The sequence below is a fragment of the Manis pentadactyla genome, chromosome 3 (assembly GCF_030020395.1).
Source record: "Manis pentadactyla isolate mManPen7 chromosome 3, mManPen7.hap1, whole genome shotgun sequence".
Lineage (NCBI taxonomy): Eukaryota > Metazoa > Chordata > Mammalia > Pholidota > Manidae > Manis > Manis pentadactyla.
Genome location: NC_080021.1, coordinates 65,791,409 through 65,817,830, shown reverse-complemented (window position 1 = coordinate 65,817,830; position 26,422 = coordinate 65,791,409). Strand labels below are relative to the sequence as shown.

The following is a 26,422-nucleotide window of genomic DNA, read 5'->3' as shown; positions in this document are numbered from 1 at the left end:
TCCATAACAACTCAGTACTGTAGCAAGCATCAATATTCCCATTTTTTAGATAAGAAAACAGAGGGTTAAGACAATACAACTTCCCATGGGGTACAAGTGAAATTCAAACATAGCATAGCTCTGTCTTGTTTCAAAGTCTATACAATGTTCTCTCATGCCCTCTTAACCTATTCTATATTGCTTTATGAAATTCACTAAAGTTTTCTTTTCTATAGGATTAAGAAAAATGTATTGGAAGTAAAATAGAAGTGACAAGAATAAATAACTGTACTTAAAATTTATTGAGTGGTAACTCCTAGCTAGGCCCACATAAAGTATTTTATATTTTATAGCTCACTGAGCCCTCACAACACCCATGAGGTACATACTGTTATATCCCATTTTACAGATGAACAAACTGTCCAAGATTATAAATAAATATGATAGACCTGGGATTCAATTCCAGGCCAGCTGGCTCCAGAATTGAAGCTCTTAATCTCCACAGTATACTTCCTCTCAAAGTAACCAGGGATTTTTTCATCTTCTTTTCATACACATTTTTTTTAAACCAACATATGGCTAATAAATGACCACAGAATCATCAGAAGGTGCTTTTTATAAGGCACATATCTGGGCTCCTCCTCACAGAGAGGAATCACCATGTTGTTGAGGCAGGAGCAGGAGGGTGTGCTCTGAAAGTCCTCAGGTTTGCCAAACACCTATATAGGACCTAGTTTTTAGTACCACTATATTTTATTTAGTACCAATTCAGTAGGAGTTTTAGCAACTGCTTAAAAAACATGTAACCAGTACAAGCTTTCTTTTTCTACTAAGAAAGTAATCACACTCATCAAGTATTCACAGAATGGAAGTTTCTTCAAGCTATTGTCGGGGTTTGATCCTTAAACTGGGCTAAAGCTTATAGGGAGTAGAGGGCCCCACTTTGATAGCGAACCTGACGCAGATTTGGTGCCAATACTATCAGACGCGTCTCCATGAAGTTGAGAGCACCACAAAGCAAATGCAAAACAGCAATGACGACGCTCCCAAGAAAGCTTAGCTGCTAAACCCACGTCCTGCTCTCTGCAGCCCAGCAGGAGAGGCACATTGGTGTAGGAGGCTGCCGCAAACGAGACTCGAACGTGGACATTATAAAGGAGAAAGGGCAGGATATGACCAGGAAAAACAGGCTTCTTTCTCCATTAGGATCAAGTCACTGAGAGTAAACTATAAAATTTATATTATAGATCTGAGTCGTTTATGTAATCTTGTATATCCTCTCCAGAGCCCACTGGATTAACATTGCGGGGCCACTGTTAGCCTGAAAACTCTTCTTGCACCTTTTATTTAATGCTTCCGTCTATTCTATCAGTCCCATGCCACATCCTTCAAGGCCTGGCTTAAATCCTTTCTTTCCTGATTATTCCTCTCTGCACAGATTTCACCTTCTGGTAATTCTAGCTACAAATCACTGGTATCATAAACAACCTCATTAGAACAATACTAAACAAGCCCTCATTAGTCTTGTTTTCATCCTACCATAAGTTACTTCAGTTCGTGTGTCACATTTACCCTGCCCACCTCAGTTAGAGATGGATAAACTGTATCTGACTCAAGCCTCTGATGGGTCTCATCTAGGCTCAAGAGCAAGACAGAACTGGGGCTTGAGAATTCAGTCCATTGTGGTAAGTGATAAAAGGGGTCTGGCAAGAATAAGACCAACATAAAGAATCAGGTTAGGGACAGGAGGAAGCATTTCTATAACTTTTTATTTTTTGGTGGTGATGCGCAGTTTGGAAGGGAGAGTTGAAGGCCAACTGGTATCAGGAGAGAAAAATCTCTCTCAACATCCTTTGTTCAGCAATGAAAGGGAGAATAATGAAAGGAAAAACAAATATGAATTGTGTTATTTCTCAGATCTAGAGGGCACACACTTTGCTGTTTGGTAAACTAGATGGTGTAAGAAGGCTTATCTTAAAAAAAAATTATAATCACTACTTTAGTTTTAAATTAAAATTAAATGCAGAACCTATAAGCACCTTCTGGAAGGATTTAAAATAGTTCTGGGATTTAAAATATATCTTGATCTGGGCAATAGTTATAGGAATGTATATACATATCAAAATTCATCAAGCTGTACTCTAAGATTTGTGCATTTTATTGTATGTACTTTAATTACAAAATTAGGAAAAACTAAATATTTCTGAGTCTCCAGAAAGAAAACCCACCAAAGTTTTACATCAAGTGAAATCTTAAATTGTCTATCATGTATTTTGAACAGCTCAGAAAATCTCACTGATTGTAGATCTGAGCACCACAGACTTCAGAGATGGTACAAAGATGTCACATTTGTATATCACATGGGCATCCTAACAGAGCACTGACTTTTGGTATGATACAGGCCTCCTGAGAGGCTAACTATGTCAGCTCAGATATTGTAGTATTGTGGGTATATTAATGAAAATTAGAGACTTGCTTGCATATGAAAAATTTCAAATTCAGAATGCAATAACTCCTATGTGTTAGGGTACATTTATTTATATTTCAGTATTTCCACATCTGTTTCCTCATGTTATTTCCCATATAAGTACACGAGGTAGCTGAGGCAGGATTCTTGTCATTTTCCATGTCTCAGAGAGAATGGTAATTTCCTTGTCCAATGATTCCCAGCTAGCGAACTATCATTATCCCCACTTCTAGGCCACTGTTTTCTACTCTACCATGCTGAATCCACCTTTTAGATTTTCTGATTCAGTTACATCAAAAGTGAATTGTATATTATGAAACGTGGTATTAATTTTTGTCACAAACATCACAGACACACACAGGGTAGAGACAAGTCCCCTGAGAAATTTAATAAATAAATTTGGAAGCGAACTATCTCACTTCCAAAAGACTTCTTCATTGTAACTCACTTTTAGGCTAGTAAATAATTTTAGAAGTAAGTTATTTGAAGTTACCCAGGATAGTGTATCACAAAAATTTCACTTTCTTCTTGTCTATCATATATTTTGTCACTGACAGGGGTTCCTACAGAGAAAGGGTGGTGATCTTGTCAACCGTAACAAACAAGAAACAGTCTTACTAGAAGACCTTGTGTGGGCCACCTAGTTCTATAGGTGCTAAGCAATTGCAATTAAAAAATAAACCAACTCCTTAAAACCTTTAGTGATAAATCCCTTGTATTTTTCCATAGTTAAGAACCTAGTGTATATTGATATATAACATAATTTAAAATATTAAATCAAAGTTTTTTGTGTGATATAACCTGGAGAACATTGTACAGCTATAACTTCAAAACACTTAAAAACAAAAAGGGTAATGTGTAGGTCAAAGGTCTACTTCACAGAGAACAAGGAGTCACATTAAAAACCAGAATCCCAGTCAACATAAGAATGCTGGACCTGCTGGGGCCTGTCTGTACTTCCCATGTTTTAGAGCGTTTTCTAGCACTTACTCGGCAAGCAGGATGCTATCTGTCCCTCGTGTATTTTCACAGAAGTCCATTTGCTTTCCTTGCCTGGCCTTTTTGCCATGGGCTATGTCCATCATCGGGTGCGATCTATGTGGCAGAAGTTAGCACAGATCCCCCAGGGAAAAGCCTCCAAAGGCCAGATGGGCTATTTAAAACCAAAGTTTTCCCCCTTCCTTATACGAAGGATTTCAAATGACTAGGCTTTCCTTTTTACCCTAGTAATAGCTTTTATATTTCAAAGAGCATTTTTAACTTAGGTAATAAAGATGGCAAAGCTTTTACATTTCCCTGTATCAATTTATATATATTTTAATTTAAAAACTCATCTAGACAATAAAATTGGTATTGATCACTGGTTAATTATTGCTATAACTGGATTTCAAAAGACCTTCATACAATTTTCAACACTTGTCACTTGAAATAGCACAAGATACCATAAGAACTGAAATGGAATATTACTTTTGAAAATTCAACTTAAGCAAAAAAAGAAAAATTCTAGAGTGCAAAAGGCCACAAAACTAAAATATAAATATGAGCAGATTGGCAAAGCAAATAAAGATAAATTTTGAACATCAGTAGAAGCTGCACTAGGTATTCTTCAGTTCCAACTCTGTCAGGTCATTTTATGCCAGAAAGTGCAGATCTCAAATGCTTTATTATAGTAGATTATAAAAAAAGTTGAAGATATATTTTCTATTTTCTTAAAACCATAATTTTGGAGTCTACTGATGCCCCATTTGAGAAATAAGTAACAAAAAACTTTTAATAGTACATTTCGCTAAGCAGATCTGAGGTTTTATACAATTAATGCACCAAAACACTTTGGCTGTACATTTGAAAATGTACTGTTTGTACAGACAGAACAAAGGGAACAAGGGTGGTTTCCCTTATTCGGTTATTACTGGCTATTATTAGATCATTTCCATTTCATAATGAGCCCCAAATAAGTGAGGCACAAAGTTACAACGTGTCCACCCTGCCACACACCCTTTGACAAACCTCTGCTCTTATTTGTTGTTTCTCCTCACTGGTTTGAACCCCAATCTCTTTAACAGAACAAACAACATAATATACAAAGAGGGAGATAGAATTTTCTTTTCTACATGAGAGCAATAAAGCCTAAAGGAAAATAAACAAAGCGGAATTTCCAGAGGCCTCTGGGTTTCGTGCATGTGCATCTGTGTAGCCCCCCCCCATCTATCACGGCGAATCCTGACACCTTCTCAGTGCAGAATGACAGGAATGTCCTGCACCATCACTGGGCAATAAAACACTCACAAAAGCATTCTCTCCCGCTACCCCGATTCTGTGAAATGTCCGATCAGCTCCACCTACCAGTATGGATGCAAGGGGAGACAGAATTGAACATACTATGGTAAGAAACTGACCAAGATTCTGATCATGCTGAATTCCAAATTCATTTCTCCAAATGAAGAGAACAAGTCTTTGTGAGTCTTAATTTCTAACTTTCACTGTGACATAGATCACTCTGCCTCTGACAAACATCTGTATATTTTAGACATACTCTAAGACCCTGGAGATGAACACAGGGGTGATGGTGATCACTGCCTGAAGCTCTCTAGCATCAACAGAACTAAGTTATCATGGAAAGCTGGGCTTTCCCCAAAGCTGAGACTTAACCAGTGAAGTGACCCAACCAAATTTTAATTTTTCATGTGTAAAAATCTTTTGCACTTCCTGATTGCTAAACAAATGTCATTTTCTTCCTATGGCTCAGCCTCAAAATTATGAACACAGTGTTTGCTGTGGCAGATAGAACTGTAAGTCTGTATTGCATGGAATCTAGGAATAAAGGAATGGTGATGCCAGAAACAGCTCAGGGACCTGCATTAAAAAAAAATTGTAACTAAACTTGTTAATGACACATTGGGCAGATATTCTGTGAAACTGGTCAGTAAATCAAAGACTGAAGCAATTTCCCCTAAGCAGTTTTCTTACTCTTGGTACATGTATGTACACACATCCCCTCTTCACTCTAGCTGTCAGAGCCCTTTTATTGGTGAGCAGTACTGAAAACACTACCTAGGCCATTTGCACAAATGACCCTGAGATCTCCAGGCACCCTTCGTCCATCCACACTCACCCACTCAGATAACTCATTAACATAAGGTTTACCAATGGTGTGTGAAGAAAAAACGTTCTTACTTTTAAAAACACCATTCCAAAACTTCTTTCAAAAACACTGAGGCTAACCCTGGGAGCAGGAAGGTGTGAAAAACAAACAGTGTTTCACCACCTCCAGTGGGTGAACTCTACAGTTGTCTACAAACAAATATTTTGTCTTCCTCAGATATATTTCTAATCTTTTACTGGATGTACAAAAGAGATAATTAAAGCAGAAATGAAATTTTCTAGTGATAGTGTGGCAAAAGTAAAAGCAATCAGATTCTCCAGTCTCTGAGGGTTTCCTTCATAAGTTTTCAGTATTATTGTATATAAAATGAAAATCTGGTAGTTCTTTGGCTTAAAATGGCATGTGTTAGATCCATGGAAGCTTGCAATAATAAAAGCATTGAACATTGGAGCTGGAAGGATCCAGAAGGGTCACCTGGACCAAATGAGGACACCAAGGCTGTCCTAGTTCACAAGACTTGGCAGTGGCAAAAGGCCTACAAATTGCCAAGTAAATTTGACTGTTAAGTGCCGTGAAATGGCTAAAGTAAAGACATTGCTCAGAAATGAGTTCTCAAAATAAATTTTTTCTGGAACTTCATGAACTGCTATGTTTGACTAGTTCTCTCACTAATTGTGTAAAGCAATGTCTCAGTTTAAAGAGCAAATCTGCCCTTCAGAAAATAAAGGCATACCTCATTTTATTAGGCTTTATTACACTTAGCAGGTTTTTCCAACAGTACTTGCTCATTTCATGTCTCTGTGACACAATTTGGTAATTCTTGCATTGTTTCAAACTTCTCACCATTATATCTGTTACGGTGACCTGTGATCAGTAATCTTTGGTCTTACTATTGTAATTGTTTTGCGGTGCACAAATCAGGCCCCTATAAGACAATGACCTTTGATAAATGTGTGTGTTCCAACCTATGACTACCGTTTCCCCACCTCTCTTCCTCTCCTCAGGCCTCCCTGTGCCTTGAGACACAGTGATATTGAAATTAGGCCAATTAATAATCCTACAGTGGCCAGTAAGTGTTCAAGTGAAAGGAAGAATCACAGGTTTCTCACTTTAAATTAAAAGCTAGAAATAATTCAACTTAATGAGAAAAACATGTCAAAAGCTGAGATAGGCTGAAAGCTAGGCCTCCTGCACCAAACAGCCAAGTTGTGAACACAAAGGAAAAGAGTTTTTTGAAGGAAATTAAAAGCACTACACCAGCAAGCACATGAATAATAAGAAAGCAAAACGACCTTGTTGCTAATATGGAGAAAGTTTTAGTGGTCTGGATAGAAGATCAAACTAGCCACAACATTCCCACAAGCCAAAGCCTAATGCAGAGCAAGGCCAAAACTCCGTTCAATTCTACAAAGGCTCATAGAGGTGAGGAAGCTGTGGAAGAACAGTTTGAAGGTAACAGAGGTTGGTTCTTGAGGCTGAAGGAAAGAAGTGTTTTTTGCAACATAAAAGTACAAGCACTGATAGAGACGCTGTGGCAAGTTATCCAAAAAAAGAAGCCTAGCTAAGATAATTAATGAAGATGGCTACTCTAAACAGATTTTCAATGTAGACCAAACAAACAACCTTTATATTGGAAGAAGATGCCATCTAGGACTTTCTATGGACAGCTCAATGCCTGGCTTCAAAGCTTCAAAGGACAGGCTGGACTCTTTTGTTAGGGGCTAATGCAGCTGATAATCTAATTTGAAGCCAATGCTCATTTACCATTCCAAAGATCCTGGGGCCCTTAAGAATGATGCTACAACTATTCTGTCTGTGCTCTATAAACAAACAGCCTGGATGGCAGCACATTAGTTTGTGACATGGTTCACTGAATATTTTAAGCCCACTATTAGACCACTGCTTAGGAAAAAAAAAATTACTTTTGAAGTATTACTGTTCATTGGCAATGTATCTGGCCACAAGATCTGATAGAGATGTGTAAGATTAATGTTGTTGCTCCTGCCTGCTAATGCAACATCCATTCTGCAGCTCATGGACCCAGGAGTCATTTCAACTCTCAAGTCTTATTGAAGAAACATAGTTTGTAAAGCTGTCACTGCCATAGATAGTGACTCCTCTGATGGATCTGGGCAAAGCAAACAAATACTTCTGGAAAGGATTCACTATTGTAGATGCCATTAAAAAACAATCATAATTAATAGGAAGAGGTCAAATTATCAACATGAACAGGAGTTTGGAAGAAGTTGATTCCGGCCCTCATGGGTGACTTTCAGAGGTTCAAAACTTCAGTAGAGGAAGTAACTGCAGATATGGAAGCAATAGACAGAGAAGCAGAATCAGGAGTGGAACCTTAAAATGTGACTGAATTGCTGCAATCTCACGACAAAATGTTTATGGATGAGGGGTTGCTTCTTATGGATGGTTTCTTGAGATGGAATCTACTCCTGGTGAACAGACTATGGAGATTGTTGGAATGAAATTTAAAGCACTGGCTTTAAATGACCAGCTTCATTAGCCCTTAACAAGAAAGGCGTTAGAACACTACTTTAGTTGATAAAACAGTGGTAGAGTTTGATAGGATTGACTCCAATTTAGAAAAAAGGTCTACTGGGAGTAAAATGCTATCAAACTGCATCACACAACACAGAGAAACTGTGAAAGGAAGAGTCAATGGATGAGGAAAACTTTATTACTGTCTTACTGTAGGAAATTACCACAGCCACCTCAGCCTTCAGCAACTACCACCCTGCTCAGTCCACAGCCGTCCACAACGAGGCGAGGCCCTCCACCAGCAAAACCATTACAGCTTGCTGAGAGCTCAGATGATGGTCAGCAGTTTATAGTCATAAAGTATTTTTCAATTAAGGTATGTACATTGTTTTCTAGACAGTGTTATTGTACAATTAACAAACTACAGTATAGTGGAAATATAACTTTTATATGCACTAGGAAACCAAAAACTTAATTTGATTCACTTTACGGGGGCAGTCTGGAAACAAACTGGCAATATCTTTGAGGTATGCCTGTGTACACTATGGACAACTGTCTTTTTGTTTTTTTTTTCTTTCTTTAGTTACCTATAAGAGCCTCCCCTATAGTTATTATAATTTAAGTGTATTACAACATGGCAGTGTCTGGCAGTTCTAAACCATTCTCCATTGTGATATATTCTTCAGCATTATCAGGTTCTTATCCTTTAAGGTTACTGCTCATGTTTGTTGCAAGGATTAAACAAGACAATATACATAAATAATGAGAATTGTCCTTGGCATGTAATAAGTACTGAATAACTGTAGGTTATTTTATTTTGTTGCATGGGTACTAGAGTTGTCCATGTCTATTACAGCAAAGCTTGTCACATCCTTACTTTCTTCCCTAATTTTGGTTCTGAACTAAACAATTTGGTATTTAAATGGCTATTCCTCTTTTTCCACCAGTTCTTCTCAAAGTAGAGATGGGACTGCAAGGATTATTGAGGCACAGGGACTTGGTTGACACCGCTTCATTTCCCACCACTGTACAACTCAATCTCTCTCTTTGTCTAGGGCCCTTCTGTGCATCCAATGCTTCCCTCTTTCCAACACCCAGTACCACTGCTGCTGACTCAGCTTTCTCTCTGTCCCGATTTTTCTTCTTCGCATTCTTGGCTGTTTCCTCTTGTTTCTTCCTTAATGTTTATATCATGTGCAAACAGCCTGACGTTTGTTGATGGTGAGGTTCCTTTTTTGCCGGGACATTACTTAGATCTGGCTCTTTTTTTGTTGTGCTTATTTGGTTACTGAGTCCTTGGAGTACTTTTTTCTGGTAATATATATGATATTGTGTATGTATTAAATTTTTTACATATATGTCATTTATCTTCTCTGAGGGAATGCGAGGGAGAGAGCACTTAGGCAATGGTTCCTAATTTGGAACTATTGCAGAAAGCTGGACAATAATAATAATTAAGAGTAACCACAAGGAAAGCAGAAAGATGAAGCGACCATTTCAGTTCTTACTACGTGCCAGATGCTGGTCACACTGGTTTACACGGATAATCTCAATTTAATCTCCCAACACTACTGTGGTAGAAGATGATATTATCCCCATATTAGAGATCAGGAAATGGAGATGTGAAGGAGTCAAGCCCTATGAGGAAAGCCCACAGAGCAATGGCGGGTCCGCTTGACAGTCTGACTCTAGAACTCATACTATTAACCAGAGTGCAAGATTTCACTACCCATTTAGTCCTGTCCTTCTAAGTCTGATAGAACCAAAGAGGTCATCATAAATTTTATTAAAATTCATCAGTATCACACAGTAAATTACATATTTCAGTTTGTTTGAATCATCAAGGTTACCAGATTATTTCTTCTAGTATTTCGAAATCCTATTATGAAATTCTAGTAGCTAAACTCTCTGAATAAATAATCTTCATTCCTTATATTTTAAGGGTGAGAAGAAAAGGTAGGTAAAATACTTCTAAATCATTAAAGTACATATACTCTCATCAGGATTCTACAGATTTTTAATAGATGATATTGATATAAGCAAAAATTACTTATTCATTACAGGTAAGAGAATTTGGAGAATTTTGGAAAGTAACTTTAGACATTGTAGAAATTTTTATATTGAAAAAAGACATTAAAAAAAGTACTCAAAGGTCAATAGAATTTCATAAGACATTACACAAAATCATTTAATAAAGGTGAAGCATTTTAACTTAGTGAATTTAATATTTAAATACATATTAATCAGAATTTATTTATTCATATCTGGCCACAGGGATTCCATGGCATATTATATATCACTATCCATCACCACCCTGGAAAGTTAAGTTTCAAGTTGATAGCATATTATCTAGCTTGATATGCAAAAGTCGTATTACATCTAATAATCTAAAATTCAGTCAAGCGCCATTATAGATATATCCACAGACAATAACATCTCAGTCATGGAAAATGGGTTTTAAGATACCCCCTGGAACTAGCATTCAACCAGAGGCCACACAAAAACACAAAAGATTTTAATGCACTAGCCAATGAGTCCAGGTGCAATGAAACCTATGGGTAGAAAAGTCATTCTATATTTGGCCCTTATTTCTTCTTTAAAGAGTTCTTTTCTTCCCCATTAGCTTTCTTTTCTCCTCCATTTCCACTCTTCTATTCTAACACTGTATTTATACTGATAGCTGGTTAGTCCTCTTAGGAGCTGTTTCTGCTTAATAAGCTTTTGATCTGAGAGGACAGTAAGATGAAAGTAACTCTCAAATACAGTATTTCTCAAACTCTTTAATGTGCAGGACCAGTTTTTTAACCCTAATCCTTCCCAGAGTGACAGTTTAGCAAAATACAGAAACAGTAATATACTACTAAAGGAATTCAACAAAAAAGAAAAAGACCTAGAGAGAGCAAAAGTCCCATTTCTTAAAATTATTATTTAATTTAACCAACATAACACTTACTATCAACCTACCCTAAAAGTTTCTAAATGCTTAACTCTTAAAGCATTCTAAATGCTTTCTGGACTTAGCTCATTGCAGACTGGTAGCTGAGAGGCTGCAGATGGGTACAGGCCCAGAAAGCACACATTTAGGTAGCTCTCCACTCAGGAGCGCACTTCACCTGTTTCCTTCTGATCTTTAAAGACCTGCTTCTCCTCCAGACCTGGGTGCCTGGTGGAGCCTGGCACCTAGCATGGTGCCCTGCTTATTTCCCTTACAGCTCTTGGAAGACTCTGCAATTGTGCAATTAATTGCTTGCTGCCTACTGTCTCTCCCCTTCACAAATGAAAGCTCTACAATCAGACCTTGTTTGCCTTATGATTAATTTCACTACTAAAGCCTAGGACTATGACATTTATTAATGAAGTCTCATTATCACTTTCTGTTCTTTTTATCCCTTTATTCAACTGATATTCAACATGTGTGGAAACATAGTTCTCTTCCAGGACAGCATTAAAGTTTTGGAATCAAGCATATAAGTAGCATCCTTCTAACAATACATGCTGTCTGTTGTAGGGTTGTTTTCATTCATAGATGCCAAATATATCACAATTTTATAACTCAGGACTTTTATACCAAACGCTGAACAAAATACAAAAAAATTAATGGATCTGGTCCCATATAATTTTAGTTTCTTGCACAGGAAAAAAAGAAAGCCCTTAAAAATAACGAACTGAAAGTATATCTACAAAATATTACAAAAGTTAGGGTGAGCATTTAATAATGTAAATTACTGTTGAATCATCATTACATTATATACTTGAAACCAATATATTGTATATAAACCATATTTCAATAAAAGAAAGTTTAAGAACCTTTAATATAAGTTTAATATAAGAATAAGATGAAGATGAACACTGCCAAGGAAGAAAAGAAAAAATGGTTTATCTTCTCAATTAAAAAAAAATGCATATGAAAACATAGTAGTCTTATACCTACCGAAATGACAATTTTTTAACTATCCAATGTATGCACACTAACACACAGCCCTTGTGTAAATATGTAACAAATACTTAAAGGAGATTAAAACAGTTTACCTAATAATTCCACACTTAAATGTATCCAAAGGAGATAACTAAGGATGCACATAAAATGTTCATAGCACTCTTCCAGATGTCCAATGGGAAACTGGTTAAATAAGATACACCTACGATACCATGCAGCCACTAAAATTATGTTGTGGAATAGAATTTATTGAGATTAAAAGATTTTCAAAATATATTTATTACTGTAAATACAGGTTGCAATACTATGTTATACAATATGGCCCCATACTGCATTATCTAGAAGAATATATATCAAAGTGATAATAAATGTATGGGATATTTGATTATAATTATTTTTGTTTTTTTGTATTTCTAATTTATCTGCAACAACTATTTTTAATGTAATAAAATATAAAAGACAAAAACTATAAAAAGAACCCTTCAATCAAAAAGTAGTGATCAGGGAATTAATTCAATTACAGTTTGGCACTATTAAGAGGCCAAATATGATTTGTTAAACAGATGTGTACTAGTAACAACAATATATTAGGAGGATGCTTAAATTATGTGAGAACTATTTAATTATTTTGCATGAGTATGTGCTATTTGTAGTAATTCCTATGTATTCTTGAAAACAGCTTTGACAGTGTAAACTTTCAGCTGTCCTTCCATCTGACTGTCACTTACATTATGTTTTGTCTATAGTTTCAACATCAGAATCCAGGGACTGGTCCTTGGAAGCAGTATCTTGAAGGTGCATTAAGTGGCTGTCAGGTTGATCCCCTGGTCTTTGGTCGATCATTTAATTAACACATATCCCATACTCTATTTCTAGAGCTCTAATGATGAAAATAAGGAACAGCCCTTTGAGAAGGTTGTTTGGTAGCACCAAGTGCCAGACGTTTTAGAATATATCAAACCACAACCACTTACATCAGTGACTTCAGGGATTTTTCATTCCTTTTCTTAATTGATAGAAGGAAAGGCAGAAAACTTCAACTTTACAAAGAATTTTAGAGCTTTTTGAGATGAAACTCAGAGATCATTCTGTCTCTCAATATTATAAAGGTGGAAACTCAACATTATAAATATGGAAACTTAGGCTTGGAGTTTGGGCAAGTGAAGAGCCAAACTAGAACCAGCATCTTGCCTCTGAGCTCAGCCCACTTTCCACCATTATCTACTAATGCAGAACATGGGATACTGTGTTAGAAAGCAACTGCTGACCTACAGGGTTAATGCAAAGAGCTATGCCAGTGTGTATACAGACCTTGCATCTGGTAGCTGTATGGTGCCTGTCCAGGTTGAGGGGTACCAAAGCTTGTGCCATAGCTGAGAAATCCTGTCTGTCCAGCTGACTGAGACTGTGACAATCCACCTTCGGTCTTGATGCCTGCCCACAATGCACCTAAATCAGTTAGTGATAGCTTATCTGTCTGTTCATTTTCAAAAGCTGGTAAATACACCAAAACACTCCCACAACTATTCAGTCACAAATGCTTCCCAAGAGAATCAATATTCCTCAGTAGTCAAGGGTATACATGCTTAGAGTGAAATACCCTGAACTCTAACTTCAATTAAAAAAAAAAAGGGAGAGCTACAGATTTGCATGCCTACTCATGTTGTTCTTTCTTCTTGTTTCCCTGAATTATATTTTGTAACTCCAGTGATATTTTCATATTTAGTTTTACTGTTTTACAAGAGCTTAAGTTCATCTCCTCTATAGTCAAGAAACAGCCATAGTTAAACTTTAACTAAATTATTCCAAAAGTTGTTATATGGATTAGTATCAAAATCAAAGTCTTTGTTTTTTAAAGTGATTAATTAGAGTTTCTAGACTCACATTTTTTTTTCCCCTTACTCTTTTACCACAAAGATGATTTTAGTAGACAACTCATTTTGAAGTCAGAGGAAGCAATATTGGGCATTAAACTAAGCAACACAGGAGAAAACCTTCTCCCAAATACCCATATCCTACCAGAAAGTGAGCACAAGAGAAGTAGAATATTAAAGAACTGAATCCTGCAGAACAGCAGTGTTTTATAAACAAGTAAAGTGAACCAGTGTTTCCCTTGTTTCAAGTATTTATTTAGATAAAATTGCTTCAAGTATAGCCTAAAGTACTCTTTATTTTCATCATATCATAATATTAAAACAATATATTTGTGGCCCCCAAATACTTCCCAAAGCCAAAGGCTGACATGCTAATTTCAGAACTTGGGTTTGGCAGTGTTGTACAGGGCTCAGCCCTGGATCATAATTAAAGACAGTCATGAGAGTTAACAACTGTCCTTAATTCCCACAGAGGGAAAGGAGGAAAACTTTCTGCCAAGGGAATTCACATTTTTGAATAATTTTACTTTGCATTTAAGATAAATAATATCTTTGTCATCTAGAATACACAGTAGCCTCACTGTTTATTTCCATTTTAGGGGAATTTCTTCAGTAGAATGAAGTTAGGTAACTTTCCTAAGGCAGTGGAAGAATCTGACTCTTGGCCGAGAGGGCCTACTCTAATTCCTGGAGTATCTCTAAATAACCGCAACATGACCTTAACATTTAAGTCTTAACGTAACCTTAACATTTAAAAAAATATAAGTCTCCCTGTATAAGCAATCTCAACCCAGTTAATAACCCATACTCATAAGTGGCCCCTGGCAACACACCTGCCCAACAGGTGGCTCAGTGGCTCCAGAAGCTCCCTTCCTCTCTCCATTTGAGGCTGTAATGATCTGCTTCCAACCTTCACCTGTACCACCTTTGTTTTTAGTCTGAAGGTTCAGGGTGGTAATCTTTGTGATAAGAACATGTAGGGGAAAGTAGAAAGAGATAGAAAAATGGCCTCTGTTACCTCTAGTTTCATGACGACTGCCACAAGCTGGCAAACCCATCACATGGTTGACTACAGAGATTCAGTGAGAAGGAGTGTGAGCTCTTCTTCCCCCTGATGCACAGTTCTTACTATGAAAAGACTTGCCTATCTTTCCTTACAGAGTGTGAGGAAAAAAGTCAAGGGGTACAAGCCCTTGCAGGAAGTCTTCTAAGACCATCTGGACCATGACTAACAGCAGTTAAAAACCCTAAACTGTGTGTTCTTCCTTCACGAGCAAGCAATGCGGAGAAGGCTGCCATATTTTTTGACGCACTGGACCAAGACGGACAGAATGCCTGGTCAGCAGCACTACAGCCATCTCTTTGTACTCAAGGCCAGAAAGAGAAGAAAGAAGGTCATCAGGAAGATGGTAAGGACTGAGAATTATTCCCGAGAGATTTATAAGGCATGGGAGGACCTGGGACCAAACCCTTTACTCTGAGCCTTACTCTCACCCCTCTTCCAGCACACTGAAATCCCCATCCTCACTCTACTAGTTCTGATTCTAATCCCAGAATCTCTGCTCATCTCACTCCTGCAACTATCAAACAACAGCGAGCTGAAAACTGCAAGAGTCCCCCGGCCACAGCCAGAAATTGGCAAATGGCCCTTTATAAGTGAATGGGGAGGAAAAAGAACAAGAAAGGACTTGTGTGAGTGGCAGCCAAGGCAGAGACAGGAATGGCACCTTCCCATGGCAGCATTCGTAGGCTGACGGTACTTTACTATTGCTAGTGCTGGGAATTACATTTACACTTCAAATAATCAGCTCACAAATAAATTTTGAGACCATAAAATTGGGGACTTCCTTAACTCACATTACAGAACTGAAGTTGTGCAATTTAAATCATAAGTCCTTTTTCCTTATCAGCACAAAAACAAGTTTTTAAAAATTACAGATATATTTGATCTGTATCTAATATTTTGAGAAACCTTGAACAAAAGTTAAGAAAATGAAAGATAATTCTAGGAAGTCCATTTTATGGCTGTTTCTAAAGTCTGGTTTAAAAATACCTAGGTAGGTAACATTCAGTTATTGACAGTTTTGAAATAGAACTATAAAGGATGAAGTCACATATAATTTAGATTTAACTTCTATATATTTTATAAGAAATGTATAGATGGTCAATTGCATTTGGGGTAAAGACAGAATGAAAAGGAATAAAGTAATTACTAATGACATGCTTCAAGAACATTATTTCTTCCACTATACTGCAGAAAAGAACATTACAGAATAGCAGAAGCATTAGAATATTGATCACAAAAATGTAACTCTGTGCTATAAGCACAAGACTACTTACTCTAATGAGTCTTTTCCTCCAAACTTCCAAGTACTTTTTCCTGATCATTACATTTATTTTTTCTTAAGAAAATGCTAATAATTCATATTCTTCTATTCAAAAAAAGTACAATTTGTTTAAAATTACATTTACAATTCATTGAAGAAAAGGTATTTTGAAATTCTAAGATTTTTAAAAATTAAACTTTGGGGCTTTGCAGGATTTATTTTTAATTTATGGGTACTGACCCTACAACACTTGAGTTAAATTACACCGAGATGAAGATACTCTCCAGGTGGGAGGGAACAAATAGGGACATGAGCTTTAAATGTTTCCTGATTTGCCTCTTTCGAGTGCAGCTCCAGCCATGATATATAGATCACTTTTCCTAATGGTTGATAATGCTGAAATTTGATAACACTGCCACTCTCAAGTTCAGAGCAGGGTTTATTGAATTCCGCTTGTACTTCCCTAATCATAGCTAGGCATCTGATAAATGGGAAATGAATCTTTACCCCAAAAGACTTTAGTCACAGAAGTTTTATCACAAATATGCACAAAATACTTTGAATTCCAAAGCCAAGTACTCAAATGGCAAATCAGAAGTTGAGATATAAATGGGAAAAAATGAGAGAGAGGGTCTATGAACCATGCAGTCTATCTGCCACCTCTGACCTCAAGATAAGTAGCAACCAGTTCCTACAGTGCTCATTAAAAACAATCATACTAAGAATTCAGACACAGAAGGTGATAACCCTTTCTGAAGTGGCCCAAGATAGTCTTTAAGTAGCACTGCTCTGAAGCTTTCATACATATAGGTATGCCCGTCAGATAATGCCACTATAAAAACAGCAGGAGTACTCACCATATGATGAAATTCCGTATGGCTGGCCCGGCTGTGGGTATGTGGCGTACGCTGTAGCTTGCTGCATTCCTGTGGTAAACTGTGTTTGCCCATATGCAGCCATAGTTTGTGAGGAAGGGGTAGGGAGAATATGTGGGTATGGTCTGCTATTTGTCAGAAATGACAGAAAATAGAAAGCCCATGCATTAGATGGAAACATGCAAGGTAACTGACTTACAACTATATCACAAATTCCAGTTAAAGACTGTCTCTTAAAGTATAACCTTCAAATATAATATACAAAGTATTGAACTACTTCAGTGCCTCTACTAAGTGATGATCAACATTAATTTGTGTAAATACATTTAAATCTCTACAAAATGCACTTCGATGTAAATTAAGATGTAACATGTGGGCATAAGACATGATTTGAAAGATGGTAGAAGACTACTCAGAAAAGTTATATACTGATTAAGAGAAAATATATCTTACTTGGAAGGATAAATCTGTGGTGGGGAGAACTGGTGAGTTGGCCTTGGGCTGAAGCTACTGCTCCCAATTGCTGGAAAAAAAAAATAATGCACAATAATCAAAGTAAAATACAAAGTATGTATAAAGCATTGAGCTTGGCCATATGAAATTGCAGATATTTGACTTTGGTGGACTGAAGAAATGGCAAATTTCATCCAGTCAACCTAGCAGCTAGTTTAAACCATATTAAGGAACTAACAGAAACTGATTAAGTGGTTCTGATTTTAAATTAATGCTTAGAAAATATAGTTGCAATAATCTTAACTGTCAACATGTTGAGATGGTTTCAGAAGGCAATAGTTTAAGAGTCCAAGGAGTCCTGGCTACTGTTTGGAAAGTTATGTTGCAAGGGGGAGGCAAAGTTGAATTTGCAGGGCTGGGCAGGACTCAGAAGGTCATGGGGTCTACTGTTTGTGCTCAGCGGAGACACACACACCAAAACTGAATTACCAAGGAACACAGTATCTAATCTTTCCTCCTGTGAGAAGAAATAGGGTAGATTCTTCATATGCCTGCATTGATGTAACAACTTTTTTTTTAGGAAAAATGTATTCCTATAACTATCTTAAATTCCTCAAGTTGCAAGCTAAACCTTTTCTTGTGGTGAGCCAGGAATTCCTTTGCTTTTCCGGTATATGTACTCAACTGCAGTGTTCAAGAACAAAGTTTGTTTTTGTTTTTGTTTTTTAAAGAGGTTATTTAAGCATTCAAACACAATTTCATTTGTTTTTGTACATTGATTCAGTATGTCTCAGAAATGCACTAAACTATCAAACAAACATTCTTTCAAGCTCATTCTGAACTGAAGAAGCAAAAATCCATTTTTGCTAACATAGGGCATTAAAATGATAGTTCTCAGCTTTAATTACAAATAAAGGCTATCTATGTGCATATATAGCTATACCCATTTACATTTATACATAAGTATATATATAAACACATACAGATACATACACATATTTCCCCCCCTCAAACTTCTCCCATCCTCTACCTGGCTAAGACATATTCTTTGGGTACAAATATTATATGACATAATGTGTTAATTTTCTTTTGTTGCTAATAATCACCATCTTCAGAGGCTCTGTTATTTATTAACTGTAATCTATATTAAAATCCTTCATAAGTTTTCATGCACCAAAGTTTTATAGATTTTTTATTATATCACCTCAGAACATTTATACTTCTTGAATTTAATTTTCCAGTTTGTGTTTGGGGGAACACTGGTGGAGAGGGACTAGAATTTCAAACACCTGTGAGAAACCATTTTCTTGTAAAGCAAATGGGCCTCATCCAGTGACAATAGGAGAGACGTAAATTAGTACTACTCTTACAGGCTGCTGGCCTTCAACCATCTGGCTGCCAGTCTGGCAGAGATAGAGCCCGTATTAAAGAGCTGGCAGGCCAGTGCAGCTGGTGTCCCCCACCTTCAGGCACGTGATGAGTCATACTCTGTCCCAGGCATCCAGCTAGAGGCTGCGGATGCAAACATGCAAAGACAAGTCTGTCTACCACATGTAGGGAGGTCGACACACAAATAGCCATAGGAGGCTTAGTTAAATACTGCAATTTTTAGAAAGGAGGGATTAGTGAGAGAACAGATGGACTACAAGGACTACCACTTGCCCAGGTCATCTGCCGCTATAACCTTTTCTACTCCCTTTTGCTAAGCCTGAAAAGAGACCAAAGGCAAAGCAGATTTATCCAGCAAGACTGCAGAAGGGGGATCTTCCCTGGACATACATAGGTAGGTAGAAGTAAGTTTTAAAAAAGTGATACTGTAACTACAACAAGAAACCCAGTGCCCCGTGATGATGGTAGCCACAGAAATTCCTTTTATTCTTTTCTAGCTCTATCCCGGTGCTTTCCAGGTTGTGGGTCATGACCCACAAAAAGATCATAAACCCAACTTTAAGAGATTACACCCAGCAATTGTTACAAAAGAAGAAAATAATAGAATATATCAAGGTTATTACACAGCATAAGTTCTGTGAAATTTGATTTAGATTACACATATAGAATATGTGCACACACACAAAGAATACCTGGTAATTAAGCATAGGCCCTGGAATCAGAATTTCATATCAGCTCAGATTCAAGTTCCTACTCTACTATGTGATCTTAGTCAAGTTATTTGATCCCTCTAAGCCTTGATATGTCACCATGTAAAATAATGGCAATAATACTACCTCAACCTCATAAGATTGTTGCAAAGACTAAATAAGATTGACATAAAGTGAATAATACCATGTTTGAGTAGTAAGTATTCATTATCTCAGATTCTCATATTCCCAGGTTCCCACTATCTTTGCCCCCACATTTGCCCTTTCTTCCGTATTTTTAATTCTACTCAGTGAACAGCGTCACCATCTGTCCAGCAAAATGCTTAAAAGCAGGATTCTTTGTCCCCATTTGACATATGGGGATAGAAATTAAGTAACATGTCCAAGCAAATACATGGGAAACCTGGTATCTGAACCTATGTCTGCCCAGTTTTTTCCATCAGCACTTACTATATGTTGACCCCCTACATAGTAACTAGTCATTCATTTTCCCTTCTATTTCGTGGCTCTCAAGTCATCCACCCAACTCCGAAATTGCCTGTGGAGCTGTCCTGCATACGCCGTCCCTCCTCTACCATCCTGGATTGGGCCCTCATGGCCACTTTCCTTGCTCCACACCCTTACTCTCTGACTTTCTCTACACCACCACAGTGATCTTTCTTAAACAGAAAGTTCTTCATATCCGTTCTCCAGCTTAGAGTATCTTGACTGCATTCACATTATCCCTAGGAAAATTCCATGTTCCCTGAGAGCATATGCAAAGAGATTCAAGCTTGCATCTGCCACTGAGTTTAATATGATGTAGCCTCCCTGGACCTGAGGCTGCCATGCATGCCACTTTCATGTGTCTCCATTGTTCTTCATACCAGACTCTCCTGTCTTGTAATGCTCTTCTTTCCTCTGACAAACACTCCTCCACTGGGACTAAAACATTGTTTCTCTCAGAGATAACATCTCCCAGTACTTTTCTCAGAATGTCGCAAACACCGGCAGTGTAGCACTTCCCACATGGCCGCTCTGTCAGGGCACTTCCCCTGCTAACCGTGAGCCCCTAGGGCCAGGGACCTCTTGCTCTCCTCTTTCCCTGGCACCTGAAGAGGCCTGGCATGTGATAAATAAACAATAAACAATATTTAAAGAGAATATGAGGTTTAGGTCATAAGAAAAGTAGATTTTTTTAAACCATAATGACTGGAAGGATGGTTAAATTTTTAAGTTATTTATAAACATAAATAAACCTGATCAGTTCTCTAGCAATATAAATTGGAGTGAATAGTATTCTTTATGAAAAACCTGTGAATAAGGACCCAGGATTGCTGTCTAGGTGTCCTGCTGCTACCTAGCTAATTATGTGCACCTATAATTATTGAAGACTTAATGCTATGTAATAAGGCATATCTTTGGGGCTTTCTCTACCTCTAAACCTTTGTGTGGCCTAAAGCCCAGACTCTTCCATTTCATCCCAAATGTACTTTTTCCCTTAATTTCCTAAAACAACTCTAAATTTTCAAGCAATAACCTAGAAATTCAGATTCATTTTGATGTCATGGAACCAGAAGAACGCACAGCAAAGAGAATGCTCCCAGCCCATTTGTCAGGGTAAATGAAATGGTTACCTTACCATTAGCAGACTCCAAGTACCCGTGCCAGAGCCCTGGGGACATAGGGACAATGAATACCTCCCTGTTTAACATGTTTGCTACCTAATATTCTGTCTTTGCTCCTACTTGTAACATATAAGTTAAAGAAGCTCCCCAGTCCTGTTGTAGGAAGGGAGAGGGGAACCCAAGGTAAATAATATTCACAAGCCTGAGAAGCCACTGAGAATGTCCACAACAATCTCAAAATTAGCAAGCCCTCAGTACACTGCTCCCCAGACCCCCATCTCATTAATGTCAGTATCACTCAGCTGGATAATCAGGTCAAAAGCCTGAAAGTAAATTTTGATTCTTCTCTTTCCCTCATAACCTGTCAACAAAAGTCCAGTCAGCTTTCCCTCCAAAATATATCCAAAGCTGACAATTTCTTACTACCTCTCATCTACTACTCAGCTTCAATCATCGGCATGTGGCCGCCAGAGATGGCAGTGAGGACAGGCCCCCCCTTGCTGCCCTGCCCTCCCTGTGCCACCCCTTTACCCAGTAGGATCACAGCACATTTGATCCCACCTTGGTGGCTCTTCTAAGCACATGGGCTGACATAGTCCTCTTTCCTCTGAACCAGAAAAACACTGCTCTCCCTGCTATTTACCCTCTCCACACTCCCTCCCACAGAGCACTTTCCATATAACAAACAATGATCTGTTAAAAACATAAACTACATTATGCCATACCCCTCCCTTCCCCTCTACTCCAAGCCCTGCTATCCTGCTGTTGCATTTAGATTAATCCAGACTTACCTGCACTTCACTAGGATCTCTGCTCAGACACCCTCTGCTCAGAGGCCTTCCTTACAAAAAAGACCCCCATCCACTCTTCACTATATTGTTTGACATGCTTTCATTTTCTTTGTAACACTTCACTGCACCACTTAACCTATTCATTACATCTCTCCCACGGGAATGAAAGCTCTGTGAGGGCAGGGACCTTGTTTACTTGTCACTGCTACATCCCTACTGCCTACAGCCTTGCCAGGCATATAGTAGGTGATTAATACATAATTGTTGAATGAATCAGCCTCAAAAGAGTTACATATTTTTATGAATTATAAAGAAATAAATATTTGTCACGTGATATCTTTTTCTCCTCTAAAAGCACTCCTGTTTCTAATTCCAATTTTCAAATACTACCAGACACCAACTTTGTATGATCAATATCATCAACTGGCATTTTATTTAACAAATAACAAGTAACAAATTTAAGTTTTATGGAGATGGAAGAAGCAGCATGCAAAGATATTTGCAATCCCTAAAAACACATTATTTTCAACCCCAACTGTTAACGTATAAATCAATAAAATTTTGCTTTTCAATAGTAAATAGTAAAGGAGAATATCACTATACTTTTAAAATATGATAAACAACCTTGCAATTTTCAATTCAGCCACATGCCTTGGAAAATCAACTGCTCTCCACCAGTCTCCCCACACCAGGATTCCCGATGATTTCCCTGGGAACGGGTGAGCCTCAGTGTCTCCTAAGGCTTTAAGATGCTAGGGTTCCCTGAAGGACAGAAGTGGAGAGAGCTATCACCAGTGTCAGGATGGCCCTGCTGCTTCTTTATCCTTGCTGTCTATTTCCTCAAGATGCCCAGTATTGTTAGGATGTACTTTTTAAGCCATCATGGAGAAGGAAGCAGGAATAGTGACCATAGAGGTAAAGACCTTCTTGGAGTCAAATGCTTGGAGATTGTTTTCTCCAGCTTCCTCTTGCTCTGATAGACCCTAAGTCCTGTTCACAGTCACTCCAGCATGCCGGTTTTGCATCTTAACTCATTACAGAAACGAGGGGAGGGGAGGGGAGGGGAGGGGAGGGAAGGAAAGGAAAGGGAAAAGAGAAGGGGAGGGGAGGGAAGGAAAGGGAAGGGAGAAAGCAAAGGGGGAAGGAAAGGAAAGGGGAAAGAGAAGGAAAGGGGAAAGGGAAGGAAAGGGGAAAGAATGAAACTATAAAAGACAGTAAATGAATGTCCATCCCATGGTGCTCTGTGCTTTCTTATAGCTCACCCAACCCTTTCCACTGTGTCCAATGGAGAGAATCAATCTGTGGAAAACAAGATCCTCTATAGCTTCAGTCTCTTCATCAAACTAATTCTCTGCCCTCAGCTAAGTTCTTTTCTAAGTACCTTGCTTCTGCATATCTATTCCAAGTAGAGGCTGCTCATTCTCTTAGATTTCAAATATCACAAAGACCTAAAAACATATCCTCATTGTTGTTTCTCCCAAATCGTTGTTTTCTGTTCTTCCACAAAACTTTCCTCTCTGAGGTTCATGGCAACTCTTTAACATTTCCATGAATGACCCACTTCCTAAACACTGCTTTGCATATATCAAAAACTTTAGCATTTGACTATGTCCCCTGACAAATTCCAACATTTTCTTGGATTATACATCCAACACTTTCTTCATTCTCTCTAGACCTCAACTCTGGCCTTATATTCAACCCCCAAGCTTAAGACCACATCTGGACAGTCTCAAATCATAACAGCATTGACCATTTAATCTGTTTACTTAACAAACATTTACTGACCATCTCCCATGTGTTCAATTCCATGATTGCCTTTGGGACTGTAAATATGAGTGAGACACACAGAATCTCTGTTCTCACAGGGCTACAGTTTAGCAGGAGAGGAAAGACAATGAAAATAATTTAAAAAGTAATGATAAAGGCTGAGGAAGGGTAGTAGAGAGAACTAACTACAGAAACATGTGGTAGAGGCCTCCCTGAGTTTTAAGATTAAGGAAGGAGCATGCTCTTTCCAGAACTTTCATTCCTTCATTCCCATCTTACCTGTTCTCCAAGCTCATCAAAAGATGCAGGGCCCCTGACATCCTTATCTGCTCTCAATTTACTATCCCCTACCTTCACCTTTTTACTCTACCTATCCTAGACATGAATAATTATTTTAAACTACACTGTTATTCATACACTCTATTCTTTTCCCTCCACATTCTTTCTTGCCTTACTCAGAAAATTCTCAACCATGGATCAAGATAAATGTCTTTTGACCTGGGCATCCAAGCCCTCATAGAGAAAAACTGCTCTGCCATGAAGATTGCATGTTCATTAATTCCACCTTCGTTTGGACCTTCAGCTCTACTGTCAATCCTCCTTATGTTTCCAAGCAGCATTAGACTTCCCCATTTCTCATGGCATCAATTTTGATCTTTTCCATCTCTTCAAGTTCATAAGCCTATCACCACTCTGATTTTGAGCCACTTCAGAGGAAAGAGTCAAGGCTATTATCCATTCATTTATTCACTCATGTTCTCATTTAATTCATCTAGCAAACATCTGAGTGCCTAATATGTGCCAGATACTTTTTCAGGCATTGGAATACAAATGAACAAAATAAGACAAAATTCCTGCCATCACAAGCTTGTATCTTGATAGCAGTGAGAGACCAATGATAAATCTGATACTCAAGTAAATGATAACAGTTTGCAAAAGGTTCTAGGTGTTGTTGGGTAGCAGAGGGAATTGAGCATGTTGGCAAGACTGGAAGTATACAGTGACACTATTGTAACACTGATCAGGGTAGCCAGGGTAGGCCTCACTGAGAAGGTGAGATGTGAGAACAGACTTGAAGGTGGTCAGGGAGTGCAGGGGTACAGGGAGCACTCAAGCCAAGAGAGCAGCGAAGTGTTCCAGGCAGAGGGACTGCCACTGCCAAGGGCTCGACTGGGAGCATGGCTGGCATGCTGGAGGGAGAGTGGGAACCAAGGGAAGTAGATGGTAGAGTTTTATGGGGCTTGTAGGCTATTGTAAGCACTCAGCTTTTCCTCATAGAGGAACGGGAGACACTGGTGGGTTTGAACTTGAGAATCAAGCAGGAATTCCCTCCACCTATCGCTGCTGCCTCTTCCTCTTCAAACTCATCTGCATTACTTCCCATCCCATCTTCCTTGATGGTTCCACGGAAAACTGATACCTTTTCTAGGTCAATCCACTTCTGTTTTGCATTGAAGCCATTGTTGTCCCATTAGGGACCTCCCTCCACCATTACCTCCGTTTTGCTTATACCTTTAATCTCTGCCTCTATAAAATTTGTGCGGGCAGCCGAAACCACCCTGACCTTCCAAATGCCATCCTCGACTCTATATCCTGCTCTCTAATGGACTACCTTCTCCTTTTTTACCACTTACATATTTGAAAGACATTTTTCTCTTCCCTGTCCCCACTTCCTCACCTTATTCATTAAATTATCCGTTTATTCAGTAAACTTCATGAGCACAAACTATCTGCTAGGAATTGTGGAGACACAGAAATGGGGCATGCGGACCCGTGGGCACAAGGAGAGGTAAAGCACCAGTCCACTGAAACTGCTGTAGGTTAAATCCATTGATGCTTCTATTTTTTCGTTTGACATAATTTGACACTTGCAGAAAAAGCTGCAAGAGCAGTAGAAAAGTTCCTGGATATCCTTCAAATTCCCTAAATGCTAACATTTTATGACATTAGCTTTATCCTCTATTCTCTTTCTCTATGTGTATGTACACATTTATAGCTCGCATTTTTCAGGGGTGACATTACTCAATATGCCCCTTGAGTAGCATTTCAGTGTATCTTTCTTAAAAACAAAGAATTCCTTTACTACAGTATGGTAATCAGGGAAAACAGTGATGCAGTACTATCATCTGGAGATGCTTTCAAAAACCTTAATTATCTCTTTTTAGTATATTTTGTTTACCTTGCACTTAAAGCACTAATAGTACTTTTAAAAAGGATGTTATATATATATGCATTGTAAATTTTTTTAAAGCACAATTCAAATTATACTCCACACTTCAGAGAGAGCCACCATTTTTATAAACATACACAAAGACACATATACATACACATGAATGTCTTCTCTTAAAAAAACTTGTATTATACTGAACATATTGCTTGCTTTTCGCTTAATGTAGTTATTAGCATTTTCTCATGTCATTAAGTTCTTTAAAAACTATTTTTAGTAGCTATAAATGCATCTATCATACAGATAGTGCTTCCTGAAATTCTTCCATCTTTACTTCTAATTCAGCATGCATCCTTCCTCCCCAGTCACATGTATTTTCATTTTATCCTCTCTTCATGTCTGACATACTAGTTTTTCCTCCAAAACTACTGTACTCCACAGCTTTAACTCCCTGCACACTTTCAAAATTTCCACTCCAGATTT

General features: G+C 38.0%; 1 protein-coding gene across 8 annotated transcripts in view; it reads right to left on the bottom strand.

The window, feature by feature from the left end:
• EYA1 (EYA transcriptional coactivator and phosphatase 1) overlaps positions 1-26,422 on the bottom strand; it is a 346,202-nt gene that overhangs the window by 103,075 nt on the left and 216,705 nt on the right. For 7 of the 8 annotated variants that reach the window (XM_057497983.1, XM_057497982.1, XM_057497985.1 and 4 more), the window contains 3 exons: positions 17,509-17,578; positions 17,038-17,183; positions 13,291-13,428 (listed from right to left, as the gene is read on the bottom strand). In XM_057497983.1, the coding sequence (XP_057353966.1) occupies positions 13,291-13,428; positions 17,038-17,183; positions 17,509-17,578 (354 nt within the window). The remainder of the gene's footprint in view (positions 1-13,290; positions 13,429-17,037; positions 17,184-17,508; positions 17,579-26,422) is intronic. The other variant, XM_057497984.1, reaches the window with a different exon arrangement.